The sequence below is a fragment of the Lynx rufus genome, unplaced genomic scaffold, assembly GCF_022079265.1.
Source record: "Lynx rufus isolate CCGP_SWC_20201006 ecotype Redwood Valley unplaced genomic scaffold, mLynRuf1.p SCAF_1, whole genome shotgun sequence".
In the NCBI taxonomy this organism is placed as follows: domain Eukaryota; kingdom Metazoa; phylum Chordata; class Mammalia; order Carnivora; family Felidae; genus Lynx; species Lynx rufus.
Window position 1 is genome coordinate 53,528,089 of NW_025814823.1, and position 27,701 is coordinate 53,555,789.

The following is a 27,701-nucleotide window of genomic DNA, read 5'->3' on the forward strand; positions in this document are numbered from 1 at the left end:
AGATATGATTCTACTTACTTGTTAGAAAAACAAAATGAAACATTTTCTCCCTGAAGAGACAAATCACTGATACTCCTTACAAGTGAACTCTTTGAAGTTCACTTTTAACATTTTAACCTCTTTGAAGTTGGCAAATAGATTGGGGATAGAGTAAAAAAAAAAAAATGCATGTTTCACAAATGATTCTTTTCTTCCTTGGGTGACCTGGATATTTTCTTTTATTTTTTTAAAGTTTATTTTTGAGAGAGAGTGGGGGAGGGGCAGAGAGAGAGGGAGACAGAGGATCTGAACCAGGCTCTGTGCTGACAGCAGTGGGCAGGATGCAGGCCTCAAACTCACAAACAGTAAGATCATGACCTGAACCAAATGCTTAACTGACTGAGCCCCCAGGTTCCCCAAGTGATTTGCACGCTTTAGAAGTCAAAAATACCTTTTGCATATGCCATATGTATATGACCTGAGATGACTTTTTCACAAAGCAGGTGATGCAGGAGATACATTGAGTACGTTAGTCTGGACTTCTGAGATGAATGGCACAGACTCTTGAATTGTTTGCCATTAACATGAATCATTATGTTACTAGCTACCTTTATTTAATAGCAATTATATGACATGCACTACACTAGGTATTTTGTTATCTTATTAAATCCTTACCCCAGTGAGGTGGGTAATTTCATTTCCATTTTACAAGTGGGGAAATTAATATGCAACGGGAAAATTCAACTTGACCAGAGTCAGTTGCTATGTAAGTGACAGACTCAACTTTCAAATTCAGGCCTACCAGGACTGGCAATTGTGAAAATTAAATAAAATAACCCAAGTGGAAACAACCCAAATGTCCACTGATGGATGAATGGATAAACAATATGTGATATATACATACAATGTATATACATACAATGTATATACATACAATATACAATATAATATACAATGTATATACAATGTATATACATACAATGTATAATTCAGTGTTAAAAAAAATGAAATTCTGACACATACTATGACGTAGATAAACCTGAGGACATTATACTAAGTGAAATAAACCAGACGCAAAAGGATGAATCTATGATTCTACCTACATGAAGTACTTAGAATAGTCACATTCATAGAGATAGTAGTGGTTGCTAGGAGCTAGGAGGAGAGGGGAATGGGGAATTCGAATTTCATGGGTACGGAGTCTCACTTTGGGATAATGGAAGAGTTCTGGAGATGAATCATGGTGGTGGTTGCATAACAGTGTGAAAGTATGGACTGTACCCTTAAAAATAGTTAGAAGGGTAAATTTTATGTTATGTATATTTATGTGTTACGTTATATGTTATATGTATATGTATAAATATATGTTATGTATAATAAGAAGTAACTTAGGAAAACTCTTCTTTTTGTTTTTAGAGAGAGAGAAAAAGAAAGTGTGAGCTGGGAAGAGGGATGGGGTGGGGGGAGGGGGAGAGAGAGACAGAGACAGAGACAGAGACAGAGACAGAGGAAAGAGAACCTTAAGCAGGCTCCATGCTCAGCACAAAGCCAGACATGGGGCTGGATCCCAAGACCCTGGATCATGACCTGAGCTGAAATGAAGAGTTGGGTGCTCAACCGACTGAACCACCCAGGTGCCTCCACCCCCACCCCACTGCACCTTTTTTTAACTAGGCTTTATAACCAGTACAGAGCACAGCACAGAGCTTGAACTCACAACCCTGAGATCAGCACCTGAGCTGAGATCAAGACCTGAGCTGAGATCAGGCGTTGGACACTTAACCAACTGAGCCACCCAGGCACCTCATGAAAACTCTTTTTAATTCCTTTTTTTGGTGGGGGGTGGGGGTGTCTGGGTGGTTCAGTTGGTTAAGCAGCAGACTTCAGCTCAGGTCATGATCTCAATGTTTGTGAGTTCACGCCCTACATCAGGCTGTGTGCTGACTGCTCAGAGCCTGGAGCCTGCTTCAGATTCTGTGTCTCCCTTGCTCTCTCTGCCTTTCCCCAGCTTTTGCTCTCTGTCTCTGTCTCTCTGTCTCTGTCTCTCTCTGTCTCTCTCTCAAAAACATTTTTTTAAAATGCTTATTTATTCATTTTGGCGGGGGTGGGGGGGAGGAATGGGCAGAGAGATAGAAGGAATCCCAGTCTCTGCACTGGCAGTGCAGAGCCCAATGCAGGGCTCGAACTCAGAACTGTGAGATCATCACCTGAGCCGAAATCAATAGTTGGACACTTAACCGACTGAGCAACCCAGGAGCCCCCTCATGAAAACTCTTAAGTAGAGTTATAGCCCATTATAGAACCAGTACAAGGTTGAGAATCATGAGACTCTATCTGTAATAATAAATGAAAGTGGGGCGGGGCGCCTGAGTGGGTCAGTCAGTTAGGCATCTGACTCTTGGTTTGGGCTCAGGACATGACCTCATGGTTTTGTGGGTTCAATCCCTGCATCAGCCTCAGAGCTGACAGTGTGGAGCCTGCTTGGAATTCTCTGTCTCCCTCTCTCTTCTGCCCCTCCTCCACTCTCACTGTCTCTGTCTCTCTCAAAATAAATAAATAAACTTAAAAAAAAAAAAGTGGGAAGGAGATCATTAGTGAGATGCTATTTAAGTGGTCAGACCTAGTTCTATTTACATTTAGTATAAACCAGGAAAATTTTCATGGAGAAATACTAGAGACTTCCTCAACCTCATTTACAAAGTATGGCATTTTTTGTTATCTCTTGGAATATTTTTTTTGGTGTTAAAAATTCTTACAAAACAAGACAACCTGCTATGAATGGATATACTATGCATCTATTGCATGGCAATCAAATGGAGGCTTCAATCAATTACAGTCAACAAGTCAATAATGAGGGCCTACTTTATGCAAGGACCCATATTAGGTACTGAAAGCAAACACATACATCCTATCCTCTGTAGCCAGTGCTTGTAGGCAGGGGAAGTGAGCATACATAAAAAGCTGTAAAAAAGACAGGCGAGCAGGCCAAGTGGCTAAAGCCTTTGAAAGGAATGTTGAAAAGACGAGGCAGATAGACAGTGTGGCACTCTGACAGACATGCACACACTCACTCGCTGAAACCAAAGGTCAGACTTAAAAAAAAAAAAAATCCAAATAGACCAAATGCTGATGGATAGTTTTGCACTAATTTATTCCTCCTGTCACTATTTTAGGATATGACTTTTCACCTTCTACTCCTGGCATTTTAAACACGTGCGTAAGAGAAGGCAGAAAGTGAAGCAAATTACCTATATCTGTCACTTGCCTGAAGCCTACTTCCTAACTCTGAGAAGAGTGAAAAGGGATATATGTGTATATATGAAGGACCCATTATCTCCAAAAAAATGAGTTACTGCAAGTCCCAAATAAACGCAGGTAATTAAATAGAAAAAAAAGCAAATGACTAGATCAACAAAATGATCTCCACATGATTAATAACGATATCAAAAAGGAGTTCGACTTTATTAATCATCAGAGAAGTCAAAATTGAAATCACAATGAGACACAACTATCTTCCCATCATGATGGTCTAAATAAAAAAGACACCATACCAAATGTTTGTGAGGCTGTGGCTCAGCTGGAATTCTCATACATCGATGAGAGGAGGGGATGTTGGTATAATCATTTTGGAAAACCGGCAGTACCTACTCAAACTGAACATATACGTACTCTAAAATCTATCATATCCACTTGTGGGAGTATACTCAGCAGAAATAAGTACATGTATTTACTGAAATATGTACAAGAATATTGTTAGCAGTGTTGGCCCTAGTAGCCTTGTGATGGGTTCAATTGTGCCTCTCCCTACCCCCAACTTACATGTTGAAGTCTTAACTCCCAGTGTCTCAACTGGGGCCTTATTTGGAAATAGGGTCATTGCAGATGTTCTTAAGGTGAGGTCATAGTAGGGTGTGGCCCTAACCTGACTAATGACCTTTTAGAAGGGGAGACTTTGGATACAGACACACACACAAGGAGAATGTCTTTGTAAAGATGAAGACAGAGATTGGGGTGATGCTTCTACAAGGCAAGGAGCACCAAAGTTTGCCAGAAATCCTCCAGAAGCTAGTGGAAAGGCATGGAATAGATTCTTCCTTACATCTCTCCAAACAAGCCAATCCCGATGACACTTGATCTCAGACGTCCATCCTCTAGAACATGAGATAATACATTTCTGTTGCTTAAGCCACTCAGTTTGTGATACTTAGTTATGGCAGTTCTAGGAAACTAATATGAGCCCCAAATTAGATGCAACCCAAATTTCAATCAGCTTCATTTATTCAGCAAAACAGGTAATTAAGATATGATATATTCTTGCAGTGAAATACTGCACAGCAACAAAATGAACTAGCTACACCTATACTCAACTGTGTAAATAAATCTTACAAATATAAAGTTAAGCAGAAAAATCAGACTCAGAAGAGTACATATACTATGATTCCATGTATATAAAAGTCAAAACTATAAATTAGTCCAAACTACTATATGGTGTTAAAAGTCAGGATTATGGTTACTGTTTGTCTGGGAGAAGACACAGGAATTAGGCCAAGGGTTTTTCTGAGATTCTGGAACTATTCCATTTCTTAATATGGGTTCTGGCTGCATGGATTTTTTAGTTTATGTAAAATCTGTGAGCTGTATGTACACTTACGAAATGCATACAAGTATGTATATTTCTTTTTTTTGTAATGTTTATTTATTTTTGAGAGAGAGAGAGACTGAGCATGAGCAAGGGAGGGGCAGAGAGAGAGAGATGGAGACACAGAACCCGAAGCAGGCTCCAGGCTCTGAGCTGTTAGCACAGAACCTGACATGGGGTTCGAACCCATAAACTGCAAAATCATGACCTGAGACGAAGTTGGACACTTAACTGACTGAACTACCCAAGCACCCCAAGTATATACATTTCAATAAAAAGTTGTTAAAGTAAACAAACAAACAAAAACAACAAAAACAAACAGAAAATTACAACAAAAACAAACAGAAAATTCCTTTTACCTCAGTTGTTGGTGACCTTTGGTAAATTTCTTGAGACTCTAGGTCTCAATTTTCTGATATATAAAGTGGTAGTAACAATAACACTTATTGCATACGTTTCTGTAAAAGATATGATGCACTTAGCAAACTGACTGGCAGCATTTAATGAATGTTAGCTATTATTACCATAATTATAATGATTGACAAACATACTTCTGGATAAACAAATGACATATTTTCTATGGTTACACATATTGGAGTCTTTTATTTATTTTAGGATGACTCCTGCAGAGCATACGCCCAGACACTTAGCTTAGAAAAAATAAGATATGGCCAAGTTGGGAGGCCTAACCAGCTTCTGGGTTCTTTCAGCAAGTCTCCATCTTCTCCAAACTATAATATTTATTCCACATTTTAAGTATAAAAGGTATTAAACATCACTTTTTTTTTCTCTTGCAGTCACTAGAAAATGAAAGAAAGGAAAAGAACCTCCAGGATTAATATTACTTTTTATTTGTATGGCTACATTTCATTTGAGCTTCACAACAGCCTGTGAGACAGAGAGAGAAGGCATTAGTATTCTGATATTTAAGAGGAGCAAACCAGCTCAGCAGGTTAAGTGACTTGCCTAGGAGCCACACTGTTAAGATATTCAGAGTTGGGACCAAAGCTATTAGAAAATTAGGCGGATAATTCAGGAAGTAAAAGAAGGAGGGTGGGGCGCCTGGGTGGCTCAGTTGGTTAAGCACCTGATTCCGGCTCAGGTCATGATCTCACGGTTTGTGGGTTCAAGCCCGCCTCAGGCTCTGTGCTGACAGCTCAGAGCCTGGAGCCTGCTTCAGATTCTGTGTCTCCCTCTGTCTCCACCCCTTCCCTGATCACACTCTGTATCTCTCTCTCAAAAAATAAACATTGAAAATTTTTTTTTTAAAAAGGAGGGTAATTTAAGATGAATAGTAAGAGAACCTTTGCTTGAGCAATGATGGCAAATGGAACTTTCTGTGATGATGCAAGTGTTCTTTATTTGCCTTGTCCAACACAGTAGCTGTTAAACATTTATGGTTAGTATCACTGAAGAACCACGTTTTTAATATTAGTTTAAATGTAAATGATCACCTGTAGCTATCATATGTATGTGCAATGTATATCATTTCCAGGAATCATGGCAAAGTCCCATGGTCAAGGGGTTGGGGCGGCACTGAGAGCTGGCATCCTGTTCACTGTATGTGTTTAGGTCATCTTATATCCCAACCTTATCTGAATGGGCATGCTTGTATGGGATTGGGATTGTTTAGTTTTTAAGCTTGCATGCAAGCTGTAACTTTAGTTGTAACTAATGTTAGGTATCTATTGTATTTTCAAAGACTATCTTTTTGGAGGGCTCATTTATTGTATGTTAAAAAGTAGACTTTCATGGAGAACCTGGTGCTAAACCATTTGTAGACGACCTGCTTCTGTTTCTGCATCGGGGTTTCATACTTAGCAGAGCAGATCTCTCACTGTGATCTATTCAAAGTCAGGCCTCAACGAAAGGGTTTGAAAAAAAAATATATATGAAGAGGGGCACGTGGCTGGCTCAGTTGGAAGAGCATGTGACTCTTGATCTTCGGGTCATGAGTTCAAGCCCCACGTTGGGTGTATAGATTATACTAAAAAATATATATATAAACTTTAAATAAAAGAAAAAAGAGGGGCCCCTGGGTGGCTCAGTCAGTTAAGTGTCAACTCTTGATTTTGGCTTAGGTCATGATCTCATGGTTTGTGAGCTCAAACCCCATTACGGGCTCTGCAGGGACAGTGCAGAGCCTGCTTGGGATACTTTCTTTCTCTCTGCCCCTTCCCCTACCCCTCAAAATAAATAAATAAGTAAACAAATAAATAAATAAACAAATACATGAATAAATAAATAAATAAAAAGGACAAGAGATAAAACAATATTTAATATGTTTATAAAATTTTTAAAAAACACACACAAAAAGGACCAAAAAAAGTAGATGTTTTACTTGTTCTGAAGCAGCAACCCCTGAAAGAATTAGCAACAATCTTAAAATTTATCCTGTTTGGTGGCAATACATTTCACTATAATATTTCTTCCAAAAGGAATGTTGACATGTTGAGTTCATGATGTGTTGGAGTTCTAGATTTATTTTTACTAGTAATGTTTTGGAGGGCCGTTTCTTGTTGGATGTGGTAGGAACAGTCAATGGGGTATTTTTTAATGTTTTATAAGTTACCACATTTGAACTAAGCTGGAAGTGGAGTGGTAGTCTCACAGATAATCACTTCAAGGCACATTTACCTCTCTCAGCCTTAGTTTCGGTATCTCCAAAATGAAGGTTTTGGAATGGGTGACAAGGAAGATCCCCTGAAATGCTAAAATTTTATTAATCCATGAAAACACACATTTCTCTCTTTTTCAGACATTTGGGCTCTAAGGAAATTTCAGTGACCTGTGAGCCAAATCATCTGTTGTGTTCAAACTGAAGGAATTAAATTTGATTTTCTATTCTATGTGCTATATTTGTAAGTACACATGTGTTTTTCATAACATTTATGCTTTTGTTTTTTTTTTTAATTTTTAAATGTTTTATTTATTTTTAAGACAGAGAGAGACAGAGCATGAATGGGGATGGGGCAGAGAGAGAGAGGGAGACACAGAATCTGAAGCAGGCTCCAGGCTCTGAGCTGTCAGCACAGAGCCCAACGCAAGGCTTGAACTCACAAACTGTGAGATCATGACCTGAACTGAAGTCGGACACTCAACAGACTGAGCCACCCAGGAGCCCCTATGCTTTTGTTTTTAAAAGTCAGTATCTGGATGCTATCATCTGAATGTTTGTATCTCTCCCCTCCCCCCTCCCCAAATTCAAATACTGAAAATCTAATGCTGAAGTTGATGGTATTAGGAAGTGGATCTTTAGGAGGTGATTAGGTCCAGAGGCATTGGATTAATGTCCTTTTAGTCCCTAGATAGATCCCTCAGGACCCCTTCTGCCATGTGAGGATACAATGAGAAGCTGGCAGGATGAAACCTGCATGGGGTCCCTCACTAGAACCCAACCATGCTGGTATCCTGATTTTGGCCTCCCAGCCTTGAGAGCTGTGAGAAATAAATTTCTGTTTATAAGCCACCCAGTCTGGTATTTTGTTACAGCAGTCTAAACACACTAAGACACTGGATAAAGAAGATTTGAGCTTGATGTCTTTATTGGGGAAATCATGCCAGATTTCTCAGTGATCATTCTTTGTAAGGAGAATTTATAGACATTTCATGGGAGCTTCACATATTTTTGACAGGTGAAGTGGAATAGTATAAATATTTTATTTTTTCTATGATATCTAGCATAAATAAAACAACTCTTTTTTTTTCATTATCTTGACTTACTTAGGCTCTGTAAGGCCATTAAGTTTGTTTGTTTGTTTTTCCCTATTTGAATCTTAAGACCAGGAAATGGATATGAATTTCTTCTTAATTATGGAAAGGCAGCATCTTGTAAGTCACTCTGTCTAAATACTGTCATCATTTTGTCCCTTCAGATATTGAATGCCCTTTATCGTCACTACTGAAACGAGGCACCTTTATCATACGGCAACCTTATTGGTAATGTTGTACAATGTTGTTAATAGCGAAGTGGCATTCTGACTTCAGATGATTTAACAAATGAGGCCTGGTTCCTGTTACAGAAGGAGAGCAAACAATGTCTTAGATGTTACGAAAATCTTGATATATAAGAGACATTTGTCTCTCCTAGTATTTTATACACACACACACACACACACACACACACACACACACACCCCTACATGCACACATAGTATTTGTCTTCTTCCATGATCATCTTGGCGGTAGTTAGTCAAGAGAAACCTGTCATAATAGGCAATGTACTCAGTGCCAGTTCTGCTCTTCTATGATGAAAGTGATTATCAGGCTTTCAGAGAAAACAGGAGACAAATAACACATAAAATCCTGCCTTAAAATGGTCAAAGAACAGCCTTCTGTACTCAAGGTAAAGCAAAGAACATTTTAATAATTTATGAATTAGCCCAATTTTAAATACGTAATCCCTAAGGCAAAATGGCTGTTGATTTGATTTGCTCATAACTAAACAAAAATGAAAATGATAAATAAGAGTAGTGTTAGGACAGCTTATCAAAATTCAAATATTTTCTAATTGTTGCCTGGTGATGCCTCCATATATATAACAGTATGTATTTAAAATAAAGCTGATAGGAAATACTTATTATGGAAATTTATTTTAATCTCTAAGCTAACTCTCTGTACTTTGTTCTCTCTTCTGTTTCTCTCTCTCTCTATTTTATAGAGACAGTTTCAGCTTGTAGTATTTAATAAACATGGGATAGTCAGTTTTCTGTGTCAGCTTGGTTAGGTTATAGCTCCAATTAAAACTCAAACACTAATCTAGGCGTTGCTGTGAAGGTACTTCTAGATACTATGATCAAAGTCCAAGATCAGTTGACTTTAAGGAGATTATCTTCTATAATCTGTGTGGGCTTGATTTAATTTGTTGAAAGGTCAAGAGCAGAACTGAGGCTTCCCTGAGGAAGAAGAAATTCTGCCTGTAGATAGCAACTTCTAGAATATTCTAGAGTTCCAGTGGCCTATACTATAGATTTTGGATGTTTAGCCAGCCCTCACAACAGTTTAAGCCAATTCCTCACAATAAATCTCTTCATATATATCTTCTATTGGTTCTTTTTCTTAGGTTGAGTCCTGACTTATAAAAAACATGAGCTGTATTTTAGATTCTTCCTATATTCTTACTATATTGATATTCAACATAGTGTATGAGAATAAAGAGAGAGACAGGAAGTAGATACCTGATTGTCAAATTGCTCACTCAGATTTCCTCTCTTAAATTATAGAGCTGAACAGATGACAGGAATCTCAGAACCAGTTAAATAAGGAACACTATGTGAAGCTAAATTGAGATACAAGCCTCCAAACTGCTAAAAGATCCACGTACATGGTAATAGAGGTAAAACTTTGGAGTAATAATTATGCTCATTTTCATTTACCAAAATGACACAATAGTTTCTTGTATTTTCTAAAATCTACTTCAGAATTTAGTGAGCAGAAAATAATGGCTACTGAATTTTTTTAGGTAGAGTTAGAAATCTTCAGACAGAGAATGCAATTTTACCTCTTTTTAATCATTCTCTAGATAAATATACAAAATCATACATATTCCAAATGCAATTAACCATTAGGATCTATGGTCACACTAACCATCAGCAGCTACTTGGGGAGTAGTTTTATGTTGTATGTTCTATGTTGTAGTGGAAGTGATAAAAAACTAGAAGTCAAGAAGTAAGGAAAATTTGGAGCATTTGCCTACCTATGATTTAGGCCTGTGTAGAAAGCCATGTGCTGGCAAGGGCACGTCTGTCCACTGCTCTTTAACTGGTGAGAATAACAACAAAGAATCCTGGCACATGTACATGCAGTTTAGCATATCTGGTTTGAACTAGGAGGAGGGTATGGAGGATGATAAGAAATCAGTTTATCTCTAAAGGGAATAGCTCTGCTTCTGGGAAGGTAGGAGGGATTCCCAGTGGGAAGTATATCCCAGGAAAAGGGGTCTCTATGACTAGATAGCATCACTCTACAGAACTTCAAAGTCGTTCTTGGTGGGAAGACTGTAGATACATTATGCCCACATGAGAAAATGGTAAAAATGGAGGGTAACGGGGGCGGGGGGGGGGATTATTCTGGGGATGACGCATCAATTAATGTGAAAAGACAGTTGTCACTTCATACAATTTTGATATTGACCATGTTTTATCACTTTATGTCTTGGCACGTGTTTAGTTTGGGTTCTCTAGGAAGCAGATGCTGATATGAAGTTATGAGTACAAGAGATTTATTGGGGAGTTAACATCTGTGAAAAAGAAAAGGATTGGGCAGGGAGAGTCATCACAACATACTACAAAGCTAACAAAGTCTCTGCCAGGTTAGCAGGGAGTTCGGAAGCAAAGATTGCCTCTTAAAAGGGTGTCAGGCAAAAGTGGCTCCACCTGTACCACCACCAGTTGATGGCCAGATGCCACCCTGAAAATAAACACAACCACAGGTTGAAATAAACAACCTGTGGTTGAAATAAACCACACAACCACACAACCACAGATTGAACTAAAACAACCACAGGTTGAAAACTGAAGGAAAACCGGGCAAAACAACTGGAGGTTGTTAGTTAATCACACTCCTTATAATTAGTCACAGAGTATTTTCTTGATAGGGAATCCAGGCAGTTTATCTCCATGTCTGCCCCAGTATTGCAATGTGGCTCTGGTAAAATTTTGGGTGGCTGAGTATTTGAAAATGAAAATTGATCAGGCCAGAATAAGAGGTGTTCGTGAAGGGCATTAACATTCTAAAATTCCACCTGAAGTATTTTATAGTGGTACACTACCATCAATTCCTTAGGTGACTAGAGTTGTCACCACCAAAACATTAGGGGTTGAATACATCAGATGTTGTTAAAAGCTTCTAAAATGATAAGAATATTGTTTCTCCCATTTCATGCTCCCAGTGGGACAACTCAGGGCTTCTACTTGTGATGGCCTGTTACAGGTCACACTGGCTTAGTTGTGAAATGGGCAAAAGGAGCTCAGAGTGGCTCTTTTTGGGATGGTAAGAAAGCATCATTCATTTCACATAGATCAAAAAGGTGGGATTTAAGAAAGTCAGATTGGCTCTTTGTGATGCATCACTATGGGGGAGGGGTATTTTATAGCATAGTGCTTAATATAGTGGAGACTCTGGAGTCTGTGACCACCTGCTAGTGATTTGGCTTTGGACAAGTTTCTGAACCTCTTGGTGCCTTAGTTTCCTGACTTGTTAAACAAGGATTATAGTTGTGCCTACATCATGGAGTTGCTGTGAGGTTAAAATGACATAACACATGCAACGCCTGGCTGGGGAAAGGCTCAATATCCATTAGCTGTTATTCTACTTCTTTCCTCTTTTTCTCTTCCTTTTCTTCACTGAAAAAAACACTTCTGTTGAATTTTGTTGTCTGCTGTCTAGATTAGCAAAATGTTCACAAAGCTTGGGAGGAGGGTAAAATTGAAAGAATTTGTTACTTTAACAGGATTCAGGATGTCTGCTTTTGGTCTTTGCTTTTCACCATTATGTTCTCAGTAGTGTTCTGGGTATGCTAGGTGCAAAAAATGGCTACTGCACTGAGCAGTAGTCTATTTGAAAAACAACAAATGGACATATAAATGATTAATGAAAACACAAGCACATATAAAATTAAGTTCTAAAGGAACAGTACAGACCATAAGTGATGTAGGAATCTAATTTCATTTTTCTGTCTGTTTCAACACTGTGTGTTGTTTTGATTATTTAAAGGTGGTATCATTTGGGGTGAAACTGTGAAGGTGACCTCTTGTACAATAATACAATAAAATGTCCTATGTTTATTGTCTTCGAATCCAAAATACATGAATTTATATTAAAAGAAAACAAGTTTAAAGACATTTCAGTATTTTATTGCCTCCTTTTATTGTTAGTCTATTCATACTCTCTACCATTAGATGTGTTGAGATGGTAAAAATAGAAAGAACTGGTCAATGCTTTGAATAAAACTATCAGGAAAGCTTAAATGTTTTTAGCTGATTATTTCTCAGTGAGTTTGTCTTTATTGTATTTTTGCTATTTTAACTAGCCTATCAGACTCACTCAGTGGCTTTTTTTTATTCCAGAACTCTCCTTTGGAAATTCAGAAAGGAAGTAAAAAGTAAAGGAGATCGCTGGGCCAGATTATGTGAGATCATAGTTTTTGGGGTATAGAAAGGTTAAAAGATACTTTACTTTGTCCCATCATACTCTTCTACTCCGTAGAAAAACATGCTTTGTGGCCTTTGGGAGATACTCTCACATAGTAGATCACGTGTGCCTAATCGGACACTAAGACTGTCTTACAATGTTGCACACCAAGTGATTTCTTACTGTTACTTCCTTTGGCATTACTGAAGTGAGTACGATGACAAAATAGTCCTATCGTACTTCCTTATTTTCTTGTATCCTTCCAGTAACCTAGGGCTCTAGAGGCCTCCTTCCTTGGCGAGACGTGAGTATGGTTGAAGAGTCCCTGTTAGATTCTCAAATCTCATACTACCAAGAAGGGGACAAAACAGTATTTAAAAAGATATCCTTTACCTCACTAATGATTTTGAACGAGCATTTTAGGAACGTCTTAGAGACGGATCTCCCCGCATTGTCCTAGCCTCGGTGAGTTATAAGAGGAAGTGTTGGGTAAACGGATGACCCATCCTGAGGTGTTCTAGGAATGCGTTCCCTTCCTCCTCGACTCCGGTGTCTGCGTGGTGTGATTGTGTACCCGCCTGTGCCGGCGCCGAAACCCGTCCAATAGAAAAGACCTATCAAGGACGGTGATTTTTTTTTTCCGTCCCTTTTGCCACCGCCCACTCCCGACAAGCAGACAACCTAGACAGTTCCCCGGACTTGTCTTACTTTTCCATTTCCTTCCACCCAGCCAAACCCCACCCCCGCTCGCGACGCGAACGGACGCCGGAAGACCCCACGAGCATGCGCGACCACTGCGAGCATGCTCAGTAGCTCGCGCGGCGTTCTGGAGCTTCGCCGCGCGGTGGCCGACGCGGAGGTTTCCGCGACTGCTGCGGGAGCGACAGGAAGTGAAGCGGCCCGGCCGGGCGACCGCGGCGGCAGAAACAGCAGCGGAAGGGGCGCTGCGGCCAGGACGTCGTCGACGGGGGTGGACGAGGGGTCCGAGAGCCGAGAGGACTCGCCCGCTCGGAAGCCGGATCCCGAGCCGGGCAGGATGGATCATCACCAGCCAGGGACTGGTCGTTACCAGGTGGTGAGTTCCTGCGTCCCCGCCCCGGCCTTCTGCGCTGCCCAGGACCCCAGAGCTGCCTCCCGCCGTGGACCCGGGAGTCCCCTTCCTCCGGCTAAAAACTGCCTAATTCTTCTTTTTTTTCTTCACACCTTTCCTTGTGGAGCTTGTCTCTGACTCCTTCGAGACCCTTTCCTCTCAACCCAAGGCTCCTCCTGCCTCCCCATCCCTCACCCGCACCCTGTATTTGGCTGTAAGATACCCTTCTCCCTCCCCCTTCCTAAAACTTCTATTTGTTTTACTTCTCACCTTCTTGGCCATTTCCTTATTTCCTGACCCAGTCACTTCTGAGATATTTCCAGTGGATTGTCTGCTGGAAATGGTGCTGAGTTCACATACCTGCTGGGAAGAGGATCGCCGTCAAAAATGGAGCGGGTAGGGGGGAAGGAGATGTAAGCACGATGTATGGTGGGATGTGGATTCGGTGAAAAATGTGGGTTGAAAAATTGTGTAACTACGGAGAATAGTGGTGCTGATCTGTGTCTTCAGCTCTAGTTAACCTTGCCATTTTGTCCTGTTCCATTTTGTTAGTATTCAGATTTTATTTCTATTCTCACTTGGGGGGGGGGGGAGGCAGGAGAGGAAACAGGTTTTGCTAGAAAAAATGCAAATCCTGTTTGAAAATTATTTTTCACTAAATACAGGGTTTTCCAGTTCAACCACACAAATCTTTGTATGTTAAATGAGTGAAAAGTGTCCCTCTACATTTTCAGTGTCAGTTTTTCTAATGTAGTTTTTCCTGTAGTCTTAATTCTGGTAGTGTCGTTGGAGATTTCTAAACCCTCTTTAAAAAATGGGCTCAGCAATAGTTGACTGTTTGGTTGTAGCTAGGTAGCATGTTATAAACTTTCATGTGGTAATTAAACCTTTTCACTAAGGAAGAATAGGAAAGCATTAATATGTAGCATTGATGGTGCAATTAATAGTGCTGTTTGTGAAATTTTGCAGATGTAGATATATTAGTGCAGATTTCACCTCTCAAATATGTATTTGCAAATGTGAGACTTAGTTACGAACAGAGAATTCCTATCAATAAGTGCATTTTGACGAATACGAACGAAGGCTACTGAAAGATGAAATTCCAATGTATGCAGTTGTGCATTTGTCTAAGATACAAGCTCATGATGCTTCCATTTCATCTGGTTTACATCCTGTAAACCTTCAAATGATCTATGTTGAATTTTGTGAAAATTTATCTATTTTCAGAACGGTTTAGAAAATATTGCTGCCACTGTGGAAGGCATTTTTCTTTTTTTCTTTTCTTTTCTTTTCTTTTCTTTTCTTTTCTTTTCTTTTCAATGTTTATACTTTTGAGAGAGAGAGGGATGGAGGGAGGGAGGGGGAGGGGCAGAGAAAGCAGGAGACACAAAATCCAAAGCAGGCTCCAGGCTCTGAGCTGTCAGCACAGAGCCCGACACGGGGCTTGAACCCACAAACCATAAGATCATGACCTGAGCTGAAGCGGCATGCTTAACCGACTGAGCCACCAAGGCGCACCCCGGGATAGTTTTTTTAAAAAAGACCTTCTTTTTGCAGATGTTAGCTAAAATAAAATGCAGAAAATATTGAGTACTCTTTCCAGTGTCTTTTTTCTAATCCTTTTATTTTCTTATTTCTATTTGTTCCCTTAATGGCATTAGCTTTATTTGAATTCTTTCTCGTTGGGGTTTTGTGTGTCAGAATCAACTGTGTTCTTATACACAAGTCACTACTCAAAACATTTTTAACTGATGTAGCTGTGTCTTAAAATAATTTGTTACAGTTGCTTTCAGTAATTATGACTAGTTGAGATTTGACTTAATTATTACTAAAAAAATGTTTTTCTAACATCAGTGTATTGAAATTTACTTACCCAGTTTTAAGATATTTTTTCTTTTTCTCTACAACTCCTTTTGCAACAAATGGGTATTGCATACCCGCCCCCGCCCCCCCCCACCCCCCGCCCCCCCCCCACGCCCACCTGGAGATGTGTCCTACATAAACTTTGAAATAGACTTTGAATGGGTGGAAGCATTCCTTCAGAGCAGAGGGCAAAAATTGGTTCTTGTAAAGATACTACTCCTGGTAGGATATCAGTTGTTTTCTTTGTAAGGCAAAATGTTTGAGAATCTTAGCATAGTTTAAATTTGGATTTTAATTCCTGTTGCTTTGTAATTACATAGCTATTTCATCTGTCTAGTATAACTCTGGGTTTTATTGAGGATGGCCTGATGAATAACTATATCTAGGTATTCTGAAGAAGCAGCTGAGTTGTTGACTATTAGACTATTTGGGGACAAGTCTGCAGCTCTGGATTATGTGATGAACACAACTGCTGTGTAGTTGTCTTTACTCAGTTTTTTTGAAAACTCTGGAATGATTAATAAATTATTGATCAATAAGTAATTTCAGTTGTTAAATGTTAAGAGCTAAGTAGGAGACAGGCAGATATGCTTAGGAGTACAATCGTCTGTAATGTTAATTTATCTCTTATTGATAGAGTTAAAATTTAGGTTTCCATATTGGAAAGTTAGTGGTGATGACCGTCAGAATGACTCACGACCATTAACCAGTGTACAAGTTTAATGTGGAAACAGCTTTTTCTGTGATGTCGTCTTCCCTTCTGTTGTTATAGGAGTCTGAATTTTGTTAAGTAAAGCAGTGGATAATAATGTAGAGCTACAAAAAGCCTGAATTATTACCCTTCTAATTTTAGAAAAAGCTAGATATGCTATATGGTTTCCTTGGGTTACGGGATTAAGTGTTGTTTGGTAGAAAATGAGCAATGTTGCTAAACTATGTAGTTGTTTTAGCTTGGAGTTGTTAGGCCACATTCTAACTTTGATGTTTTCTATTGTAAAGGATTATGTACCTATACCAAGCTGACTACTAAGGTTTCAGAGATGTTCTGTATACAGGTTAAGTTGGCACTGTTGATTGTAGCAGTAGTTTCCCAAACTGTTTTCCAGAATGATGTAGTAGATGGTCTTAGAAGATTTATGGCATATATTAGCGTGTTAAAACAAATATTTGCATATTAAAACAATGAGAAATTCTGCAGTAAAGACAATGGTTTAGATATTTAATCTAGCTTTTCCTAAATTTTGATCACAGATTTTTAAAGAAAATTTTGAGATTATATTAACATTTCCAAAATGTTAGTTTTCTGTAAACCTAATGAAGTATTCATACTGTAAAGATCTAGATACTTTGGCCTTGTATTTGGAGAATTAGAGTTGTCCTTGATAAATCAGGGAAGGGGATTAACTGTTGATGGTTAAAAAAAAAACACATTTTGGGGCGCCTGGGTGGCGCAGTCGGTTAAGCGTCCGACTTCAGCCAGGTCACGATCTCGCGGTCCGTGAGTTCGAGCCCCGCGTCGGGCTCTGGGCTGATGGCTCAGAGCCTGGAGCCTGTTTCCCATTCTGTGTCTCCCTCTCTCTCTGCCCCTCCCCCGTTCATGCTCTGTCTCTCTCTGTCCCAAAAATAAATAAACGTTGAAAAAAAAAATTAAAAAAAAAAAAACACATTTTAAAGTCATCTGGGCTTATATTTAGGTTGTGCTGCTTACAATTTGTGAGCTCTTACCTTAGTTAATTTATTTAGCATTTTGAAGCCTCAGTTTTGTCATATCAGTACCTACCTCATAAGGATTATTATGAGAATTATACGTTGTAATATACGTAAAAGATGTAATACAGAGATTGTTACGTGGTAAATATTACGAATAACAAGGTATATAAACTGTAAAGTATTATATATCAGTTTTTGTTTGTGACCACTTTTGTATTTTTTTTTTATACAGCAACAGGAATATCAACTACTTCTTTCTTGTTCATGTCAAGTACCGTGAAAAGTCTTAAGATTTGATTTTATCCTATTTACAGGCTAAGAAGTTAGTTTGTTAATGTTTCATGGTTACTAGCAGAAAACAGGAGACTCCCAGATGAGAAACAAATAGCATTCTTACTCATAGTACAGCGAGCTGCATGAACATCAACATATTTGGGTACATTTTCCTTGCACCCACATCCCATTATGGTGATGGGTCTAGATAGATGCACTTGGTGGGTCACAGCACAGGAACTCAGGACCAAGGCTCTAGCACTTTAGCAAGCAACAAACAAGCTAGTTAACCTCTCCCTAGGAGTAGAGTTATGTGCTGTGGTAACCTTGACCTTCTTTGTTGCCTAGGTGACTTATTACAAGAATCCACTCAGTACCAGGAAATAGATAAGTTTTGCAGACTTTAACACTCAGCAAGAATGTGCACAGACACTTAGGCCCATGGCAGACTGCCATACCCAATAAATAGTACATGTTCTGGGTGAGATAATAGATGGGAATTTTTAGGTGTAGTCATTTACTTTTGTTTTCCATGTTAAGGAAATATTGCAGTCTTTTACCCTATGTTGCTGTCTAGTTTTGCCTTCTTTTCTTGGCCCACCTCTGTTCCTTTGATCCTTAATTGTTTGTTTCCTTTGAATTTATCAGGATTCTTTGGTTTATATTCTTACCACACCACTTTTACATCATCAGAGTTGCCCATTGCTTAATCCAATAGATACTTTTCAGTTCTCATCTTACTTGATTTCTGTTACATTGACCCTGGGAACCTTCTTATTCCTGAGAGGAAGACACTTTCTACTCTTTACTTCTCTGACTTCTCTTTGTAACTCATTTTGTACTTACTCCTTAAATGTTAATACTTTCTAAGGCATCAACTATTGTAATAGCTTACTTACTACTTTCTTCCTTCATCCAACCATTCTTCAGAATGTCTTTTGCACTGTGTGAGTCCTATTTGTAGAACCTAAATTTTATTTTCATTTCTCTGCTCAAAAATCTTCAGTGGCCTCTTAATTGAATGACCTGTTCCCCACATTTAATATTAGAACTTTAAAATACATATATAGAAATGTTGAAAAATTATACTGTTAACCCCCATATACCAAATACTAATTGTAGGATCTACAGTTGCCAGCAGTTAATCTTTTGTGTTGTATACCTGTCAGTCCATCTTCTTCTTCTTCTTATTTTTTGATGCTTTCAAACTTGCAGATACCTTGCAGTGTACCTCACTGCAAACCACATGCTTATCATTAGCCTAGAGTTTGATATTTCATGGTTCTCTTTCTTTGAGGTTAAAATTAACATAGAGTGAAATGCATAAATCTTATGTCCTTTATTGGATGAGTTGTGACAAATGCATACACCTGGTAAGTCAAGTCACTTTCAAAATATAGAGCAGGGATCAGCAAACTATGTTCCAAGTACTGTTTTGTAAATAAAGTTTTATGGTAACAGCCATGTCTATTCATTTACAATGGCAGAATTGAATATTTGAAACAGGGCTACTGAAGTATTTATTATTCTGCCCTTTATAGAAAATGTTTATTGACCCCCTGATAGAAAACATTACTATTACCCTAGAAAGTTCCTTCATGACTCTTCCCTGTTGAGTCCTATTCTCTAGTTGATCGCTGTTCTGATTTTTTTGACTTCAAATTAGTTTTGCTTATTCTAGAATCATATAGCATATAGTCAGCAAAACTTCTTTCACTCTCTGTGGAGTTTTGGAGATTGATCTGTGTTATTGTGTATATCAGTAACTCATCCTTTTTATTGGGGAATAGTTTTTCATTGTATAAATTGAATGAATACACTAAAGTTTGTTCATCCATTGCTCTGTTGATGGACATTTGGGTTGTTTACAGTTTTTGGCTATTATGAATAAAGCTGGTAGGAATTTTGTACAAATCTTTTTATGGACATATGTCTTCATTTGTCTTGGGTGGAATAACTGAGTAATAGGGTAGGTGTATGTTTACTTTTATAAGAAACCATCGGACTTTTTTGAGTAGTTGTACTATTTTACACTTCTACCAACAATGTATGAAATTTTGGTTGCTCTACCAACTTCCAAAATTTTGGTGTTGTCAGTCTTTTTAATTTTAGCCATTCTGGTTGACTGATTGGAATTTTGAAGTATAAATTTTTGTTTTTAATGTACAGACAGAATGGATGGGTCTTTTCATACCTGTACAATGCAATATCTTAGCAGTTCCCCCTTTTAATTTTTATGCACTAACTGCGGTTGTCCAGCAGTACTACTTATTATTAGTTCTGTAGCCATAATGTATTCTCTCTTTTACTTCCTTGGTTCTACATGTTTGTTTATCGTCTGACATTCTGTACCACACCCCTCTGATTTGTTTGCCTCGTAAAATGCTGTTCTTGAATGTGAAAACTACGAAACCATAATTGAAAGGTAGGGCAAGTTACTTGTGTCTGTCATCTACATCAAGGCAGAGAAAAGTTGAGAATCACAGTATAGTTATAATGAATCACGTTGTTGTATGTCTTTCTGCTTTCTAGACTGGTGTATTTCAGAGGTGCATCAGGGTTCCTGTGAATGTCTGATTTTTATCTCTTTAAAATAGGTTTTAAACTTATAAAAACTGTAATTAAGGAAATTCGCACTCAAGTGTATTTTATATCACGTTTCTATAGCTTGAAGATTAGTATTACGTTATTGTGTGTTGTCAAGGTAATTTGTTTTTGAATGGAGGGCATAATTAGTTTCTTTGGCTATTTCTGTGCTTGTAGTGATATTTACTGTAAGTGGGTTACTGATTTGATTAGAGCAGCTCTTTTTTTTTTTTTTTTTAATTGTGCAAATGAACAAGAAACAACAAGTTTTGGTGAGGACGTGGAGAAACAGGAACCCTCGTGCACCGTTGGTGGGAATGCAAACTGGTGCAGTCAGTGGAAAACATTATGGTAATTCCTCAGAAAGTTTAAATAGAACTATCGTACAATTCAGTAATCACACTACTAGGTGTTTATCCTCAAAATACGAAACACTACTTCAGAGGGATGCATGAGTCCCTATGCTTATTGCAGCATTATTTACAGTGGTCAAGTTATGGAAGCAGCCCAAGCGTCCATCGATCGATGAATGGATACAGAAGATGTGGGATGTGTGCGTGCGTGCGTGCGTGTGTGTGTGTGTGTGTGTGTGTGGGTGTTCATGTAAATATAAATCAGCCATAAGAAAGAATGAAATATTGCTATTTGCAATAACATGGATGGAGTTAGAGAGTATAATGCCAAATGAAATAAGTCAGAGAAAGACAAATACCATATGATTTCACTCATGTGGAATTTAAGAAACAAAACAAACACACACACACAAAAAAAAGACAAACCAAGAATTAGATTCTTAACTATAAAGAGTAAGCTGATAGTTACTAGAGGGAGGTGGGGGGTGTGAAATAGCTGATAGGGATTAAAGAGTATACTTATGATGAGTACTGAGTAATGTATAGAATTGTTGAATCACTATATTGTACATCTGAAGCTAATATAACACTGTAAGTTAACTGTACTGGAATTTAAAAAGCTTAAAATACTCTATTAAAAAATTATACAAATGAGTATACTGTATTAGCACACCTAATTGGAGGTTGAATCAAATGCTAGTCATTAATTAGGGCGTATTTGTTCATTACATGAGCTAGTAATTGTAAATGATTTGTGCAGTAATAAGTAAATGCATTGGAATTATATCATGAAAATATCACATTGTAGCTTATATGCTTATTTTATGTTTTGAGTATCTCTTGTCAGATTTACACTTAAGGTATGGGAACAGTGTTAGATATCATTATTGATTATGAAAAAGAGGTCCTATAACTAACTTATTTATTCAATATATAATTTATGAAGTATCTTTGCCAAATTCTGTTTTAAGTGCTGGTGAACAAGACAGTTAAATTCTTGTCCTATGGCTTATACTTTGGTTGAGGAGGTAGAACTAGGTAGTTTAAAGAAAATGAAACAGGCTTGTGGGATAAGTAATACATTTCATCAATACTAAAATAGCAGTAAGAGAACAGTAATGACTTTGCATTATGTCAGGAATATGCTGAGAACTCTGCCAAGTGCTTTATGCATATGAGCACATTTAATCCTTGGACCACTTCTATGAAATAATGTCATGATCCTCGCTTTGCAGATGAGAAAAAATGAGACATAAAGAGGTTAAATAATAGGCCCAGCTGTGATAGATCTTGTATTCAGATATAGTTTTAGTTTTTTTTTTTTAATGTTTATTTTTGAGAGAGAGAGAGAGAGTGAGTGTGAGCAGGGGAGGAGCAGAGAGAGGGAGACACAGAATCTGAAGCAGGCTCCAGGCTCTGAGCTGTCAGTACAGAGCCCAGTGCAGGGCTTGAACCCATGGGACTATGAGATCATGACCTGAGCTGAAGTTGGACACTTAACCTACTGAGTCACCCAGGTGCCCCTGTTTTAGTTTTATATTACTTTGTAGCAAACTACTCCATACACAAGCATTTTATTATGTTTCAGGATCCCATGGGTTGGCTCTTATCAACAGAGTGGTTTTTCTGCTCCATGCAATGTTAGCAGGGTCTGCAGCCATTTTGTGGCTTATTTGGATTGAACACTCACTTGGCTAGCAGTTGATGCTGACTATTGATTGGGAGCCCAGCTGACACTGTTGACTGACTCATTTCAGTTCTCTTGTGTGTTAAAAGTTAAAGCAGTCCTAGGTCCAGCCCAGATTCAAAGGGAGAGGAAATGAACTCCATCTTTCAGTGAAGGAGAGGCATGCATGTACATGGTGGTAATAAATTAGTAGTGACCATCTTTGGAGATGTCACACCAGTTGGTTTGACCCCTTGGTTGATTGGAATCAGGATAATAGAGAACTGTATCCATTCTGAAGGTATGACAGTTAAGATGAGACTTGATTGAACTGTTGTGTATTTCAGGTGTGGTAGTGGCCTATGGTGGAAATGAATTTATTTAAGAAATACGAAGAGGGGCGCCTGGGTGGCGCAGTCGGTTAAGCATCCGACTTCAGCCCGGTCACGATCTCGCGGTCCGGGAGTTCGAGCCCCGCGTCAGGCTCTGGGCTGATGGCTCAGAGCCTGGAGCCTGTTTCCGATTCTGTGTCTCCCTCTCTCTCTGCCCCTCCCCCGTTCATGCTCTGTCTCTATCTGTCCCAAAAATAAATAAACGTTGAAAAAAAAAAATTAAAAAAAAAATATGAAGAAAACTGTGGTAGAGCAAGATGAAGGGAGTTGGCTCATAGTGTAATGGGACAAACCATAGTAATTTTATGAATTTGATTGAAGAATGGAACTTTCACTTACAACTTCAGTTTATAATTTTTGTTTTATGAAAACAGTGAAGTCTAGCTACATAATTTGCAAGGTCCAATGCCAAATGAAAATGTGGTGTCCTGCCCTGGGGCAGTCCCTTTCTGTAGGTCTGCTGTCTCAACCCACAGCAGATGGACAACTCCCAATGGATTGCATCCTCCATGCTAGGACTTGCTCCATACATGAATCAGCAATAGGAGAAGACCTTGCTGGTTTGCCTGTGAATGTGTCATGGTGATACCAGCCTGGGATGGGGTCTTATCTACTTCGCCCCTCTACTCATGGGGCAAAGGTGGGGAGATCAAGCTGAGCCAGAGAGTTCAGCTGACTGAGAATTCTTCCTTGGGAGGCGGGCTGCTTATGAACCAAGGTTCTAAGCCCCTGGCACATGGTCTGTTGTCCCTTTGGAGTTCACTTATAAAACAGAAGACCATGGGGGAGGGGAAGGGGGAAAAAAAAAGTTGCAGAGAGGGAAGGAGGCAAACCATAAGAGACTCTTAAAAACTAAGAATAAACTGAGGGTTGATGGGGGGTGGGAGGGAGGGGAAAGTGGGTGATGGGCATTGAGGAGAGCATCTGTTGGGATGAGCACTGAGTGTTGTATGGAAACCAATTTGACAATAAATTTCGTATTTAAAAAAAAACTCAGATTCAAAGATAAAATTATTAAGAATTTTAAGATGGTGACCACAAAGCATTAAACCCCAAGCATGGGGCCTTTTTGAGGCAGGATTCTGTGTGACTACACTGGTCATGTGCTCATGAAGATGTCCCTGAAAGTGGTCTTACTATGAAGGGGTGGTGATGATGATGATGATGATTATGATGATGATCTAGACCAGGTGTTGTCAAACTTTCTGTAAAGGGCCGAGTAGTGAATATTTTAGGCTTTCCAGGGTAACATGGTCTCTGTCATAACTTCTCCAATCTGCCGTTGTAGTGCAAAAGTATCCATTCTTAATATGTAAACAAATTGATGTGGCTCAAAAGCAGTGGGCTGGATTAGGCCTGCTGGCTGTAATTTGTCCACCCCTGTTGTAAATGATTTGGGAATGTACCTCAATCAGTCCTGAATTTGGGGCCCTTTGCCAGATGCTTTTGCCAAATTATTTATTTCACCCAGTCTCCAAAACAAACCCTTAGGAATGTGGTAAGGTTGTTTTGTGTCACTTACTTGTAATCGGGCAGCTACCTAGTCTGTCACTAGAATGGGGGTAGAGATGAATGGATAGTGGAATAGAGTATAACATTTTGCTGTGAGAATGGCAAAGACAGGTTTCTCATGTCTGGTAGAATCTTCATTCTGTTGGAGTGGTCACATCATTGAAGCCATTCTTGGCCCTCTTATTTGAAATAACTACACTTTCTTTACAGTACTCCTAATTCCACTTTCTCAGTTTTTCCCATAGTACTTATCACCAACTGATACTCTAAATATTTTGCATATTTAATTCCTACCTCCTCCTTTCACCACAGGTGTAATCTTCATAAGGACAGGGATTTTGTCTGTTTAGTTCACTGCTGTATCTTTCAATACCTCGTATATGGGAGGCCCTTAGAAGTATTTGATGAGAACGAATAAACAAATGATGCTAGCTCCAGACCAATTTCGTACACTCAAAACCTTGCTTATGTTATTTTATTCTATTTTTATATTTGTTTTTCATTGTTACTGACACTTGGGATCTCTAAGGTTGTTGTGGTGGTGGTGTGTGTTTATGTTACCTTCCAACTTAACATGTATTGCCTTGTCTTTCTGTGTATACATGATTGACACCCCCTAGAGTTGTTTATTAACCCATGAAGCCATTTGCAGTGGCCCGGCTTAGTATCTTCATTAACTATGGAGCTGTGAGTACTCCTTTGGTTTTCTCATCTGTTTTATATTGGTTACTTAACGACTATTTTCTTTTTATTCTTTCCTTAATGTCAGACTTACATTCTAAAACATTGTCTGATTATGTGTGTATTAATAATATTTCAGAATTTTGTATATATTTTATGTTTATAGGCCTGACTTAAGTTTAAATAACTATAGAATACATTCTATTCTGCTGATGTTTATTAAATGTAAATTTACTGACAAGATCCTTGTAATTTGGACTAGCCTACCTAGCATGTGATCATAATCCATCCTGTGTCTGTGTTTTCATGTCTTGTTGTTATGGTTTCTTCCAGAGTTTGATTACATAGCTGGAATTAAGGTGTGGATAAAATTCTTGTTAAAGACATGCCAAATGCAAGTTGGGAAATGCTGCAGTGATCTAAGATTCACTATCAGATTATTTCAACTTGCTTACTTTTAAGATTTGTTTGAACTTGAATAATTTAATATTTTAAAGTTAGGAATGTGCTGTTGTTTAGTTTGTGATGTTTCTCCAGAATTACCAGTTACCTTATATAAAGAGAGTGCTGTTTAGCATAGGCTTTGAAAATCAGGAAATAAACTGGGTGGTTTTACCTCTTTACTAATTTTGAGGTGCTTAGGACTTGTAGACTTTAGATGTTGGACTGAAGAAATCCAGTAGTGACAGTTTTTATAGAACATCGTTCTCACTTAGAGCTTTCATTTATATCAGGGTGACTTCTGTGTGATTTCCCCAAAAGAGGAAGGGCCTTGAAATAAATCTTGACCCTTTTTGAGTTTTTGTTTAGAGAACAACATGAGCCTCTGCTTGATTTGTTATTGCGCTGTGCACTAAGGATATTTTGAACTCTTTTTACTTTTGTTCTCTTGCTCGGCTCCTCTCTAACCACCACTCCGAAGCATGCTCTCTTGCTTTTTGGCTTTTGAACATATTATCCCCCCTTTTTCTTATGTCCCTCCTTCCTCAGGATTAATTTCTGTTCTTTATTCAGATCTGTTTAGATGTGCTTTCCTCCAGAAAATCTTCTCTCACTGTCTGCTTCCTCCCTCCCGCATTTCCCACCCTTTACTACCAAGTTCTGTGTGTTATTTTAATACTGTGCATGGATCCCTATCATAGTTCTTGTTCTTTGGTATGTATTTTGTAAACCCAATGGGAAGTAAAGCTTAGGTCTGTCTTGTTTGTGATAGTATATATCATAGTTCTGAACCCATTATAGATGCATAGTGCATACTTATTGAAGAAATAGATCAGGTCTTTCTGAATGATTTCAGGTGTATGCATGAGTTACTGGTGTGTTATCTTTTATTTGTAAAGTGAACAGTTTTCCAAAGTTACGACCAAAAAACCCAACAACGATGTTTTGCCTAGCCTATACAATGTTGATATTCTTGATGTCCATAATTAGGGTAGGTACTTTCTTTTAGAATAGTGCTGAGGAATCTGTTTAGATGAATTCTGCAATTTTTACATAATTCTTCATCTGACTGGTGGCTTGTATTTGCAAGATAGTGAACCATGGTTAGGTTATTTGATCTACTTATGGAAAGAAGGAGAATAAACTGTTTCCATTCATTGTGGAAGTTAGCTAGTGATCATTTTCTTCAATCTTCTCATTTTATAGATTAACTGAAGGAGGGGGGTCTGTTCCAGGTTGTGCAGCAAAGGTGGGAGGACAGATGTTACTTTATTAGTTGCAAACGTATCAGTTAAGTTAAAATATATTACATTTTATAATATATGTTACAGTAGTAGATATTAATATCAAATACTGAGAAATAGTCCCCTTTTCCATTCTTTGTCCTCTAAGCCTTTCTCCTCAAAAAAAAAAAAAAAATCTTTTTTAGCTGCTTTAACTCTGCATTTTTAACATATAATATGTATATTCATTTACTTATTTTTTTTTTTTTAATTTTTTTTTCAACGTTTATTTTTGGGACAGAGAGAGACAGAGCATGAACGGGGGAGGGGCAGAGAGAGAGGGAGACACAGAATCGGAAACAGGCTCCAGGCTCCGAGCCATCAGCCCAGAGCCTGACGCGGGGCTCGAACTCCCGGACCGCGAGATCGTGACCTGGCTGAAGTCGGACACTTAACTGACTGCGCCACCCAGGCGCCCCTCATTTACTTATTGATTAATTCTACAGTTGATCCTTGGACAACGTAGGTATAACTTGATGTTACATGTATTATATATTGTATTTTTATAATAAAGTGTGCTAGAGAAAAGAAAATCTTTTTTTATTAACTTACTTATTTTTATTAGAAAGTGCACAAACGGGGGAAAGGAGAGAGAGGCAGAAGGAGAGCTAGAGGGAGTTGGGGGGAGAAAGAGAGAGAGAGAGAGAGAGAGAGAGAGAGAGAAAGAAAGAAAGAGAGAGAGAAAATCTTACGCAGGCTCCATGCTCTGCGCATAGCCCAACATGGGGTTTGATCCCATGACCCTGGAATCATGACCTGAGCTAAAATCAAGAGTTAGACGCTTAACTGACTGAGCCACCCAGGCGCCCCTCATTATAATTTTCTTAAGATTTTCTTTCCTCGGGGCACCTGGGTCCCTCAGTTGGGAGTGTCTGACTCTTGATTTCAACTCAGGTCATGATCTCGTGGTTGTGAGATTGAGCCCTGCATGGGGCTCCGTGCTGGGTGCGAGCCTCCTTAAGATTCTTTCTCTCCCTCCATCTCTCTCAAAAACAAAACAAAACAAAACAAAACCCAAGAAAGTTATAATGGAAATACAATTACAGTACTGTATTTATTGAAAAAAAATCCGCATGTAAGTGGACCCACACAGTTCAAACCCA

General features: G+C 38.7%; 1 protein-coding gene across 1 annotated transcript in view; it reads left to right on the forward strand.

Moving 5' to 3' along the window:
- The first annotated feature begins 9,926 nt into the window (after positions 1 to 9,926).
- Positions 9,927 to 27,701, forward strand: part of NDFIP2 (Nedd4 family interacting protein 2) — a 64,379-nt gene continuing 46,604 nt past the window's right edge. The window contains exons 1-2 of the mRNA XM_047081012.1: positions 9,927 to 9,953; positions 13,479 to 13,823. Of these exons, the coding sequence (XP_046936968.1) occupies positions 9,942 to 9,953; positions 13,479 to 13,823 (357 nt within the window). The 5' untranslated portion in view covers positions 9,927 to 9,941. The remainder of the gene's footprint in view (positions 9,954 to 13,478; positions 13,824 to 27,701) is intronic.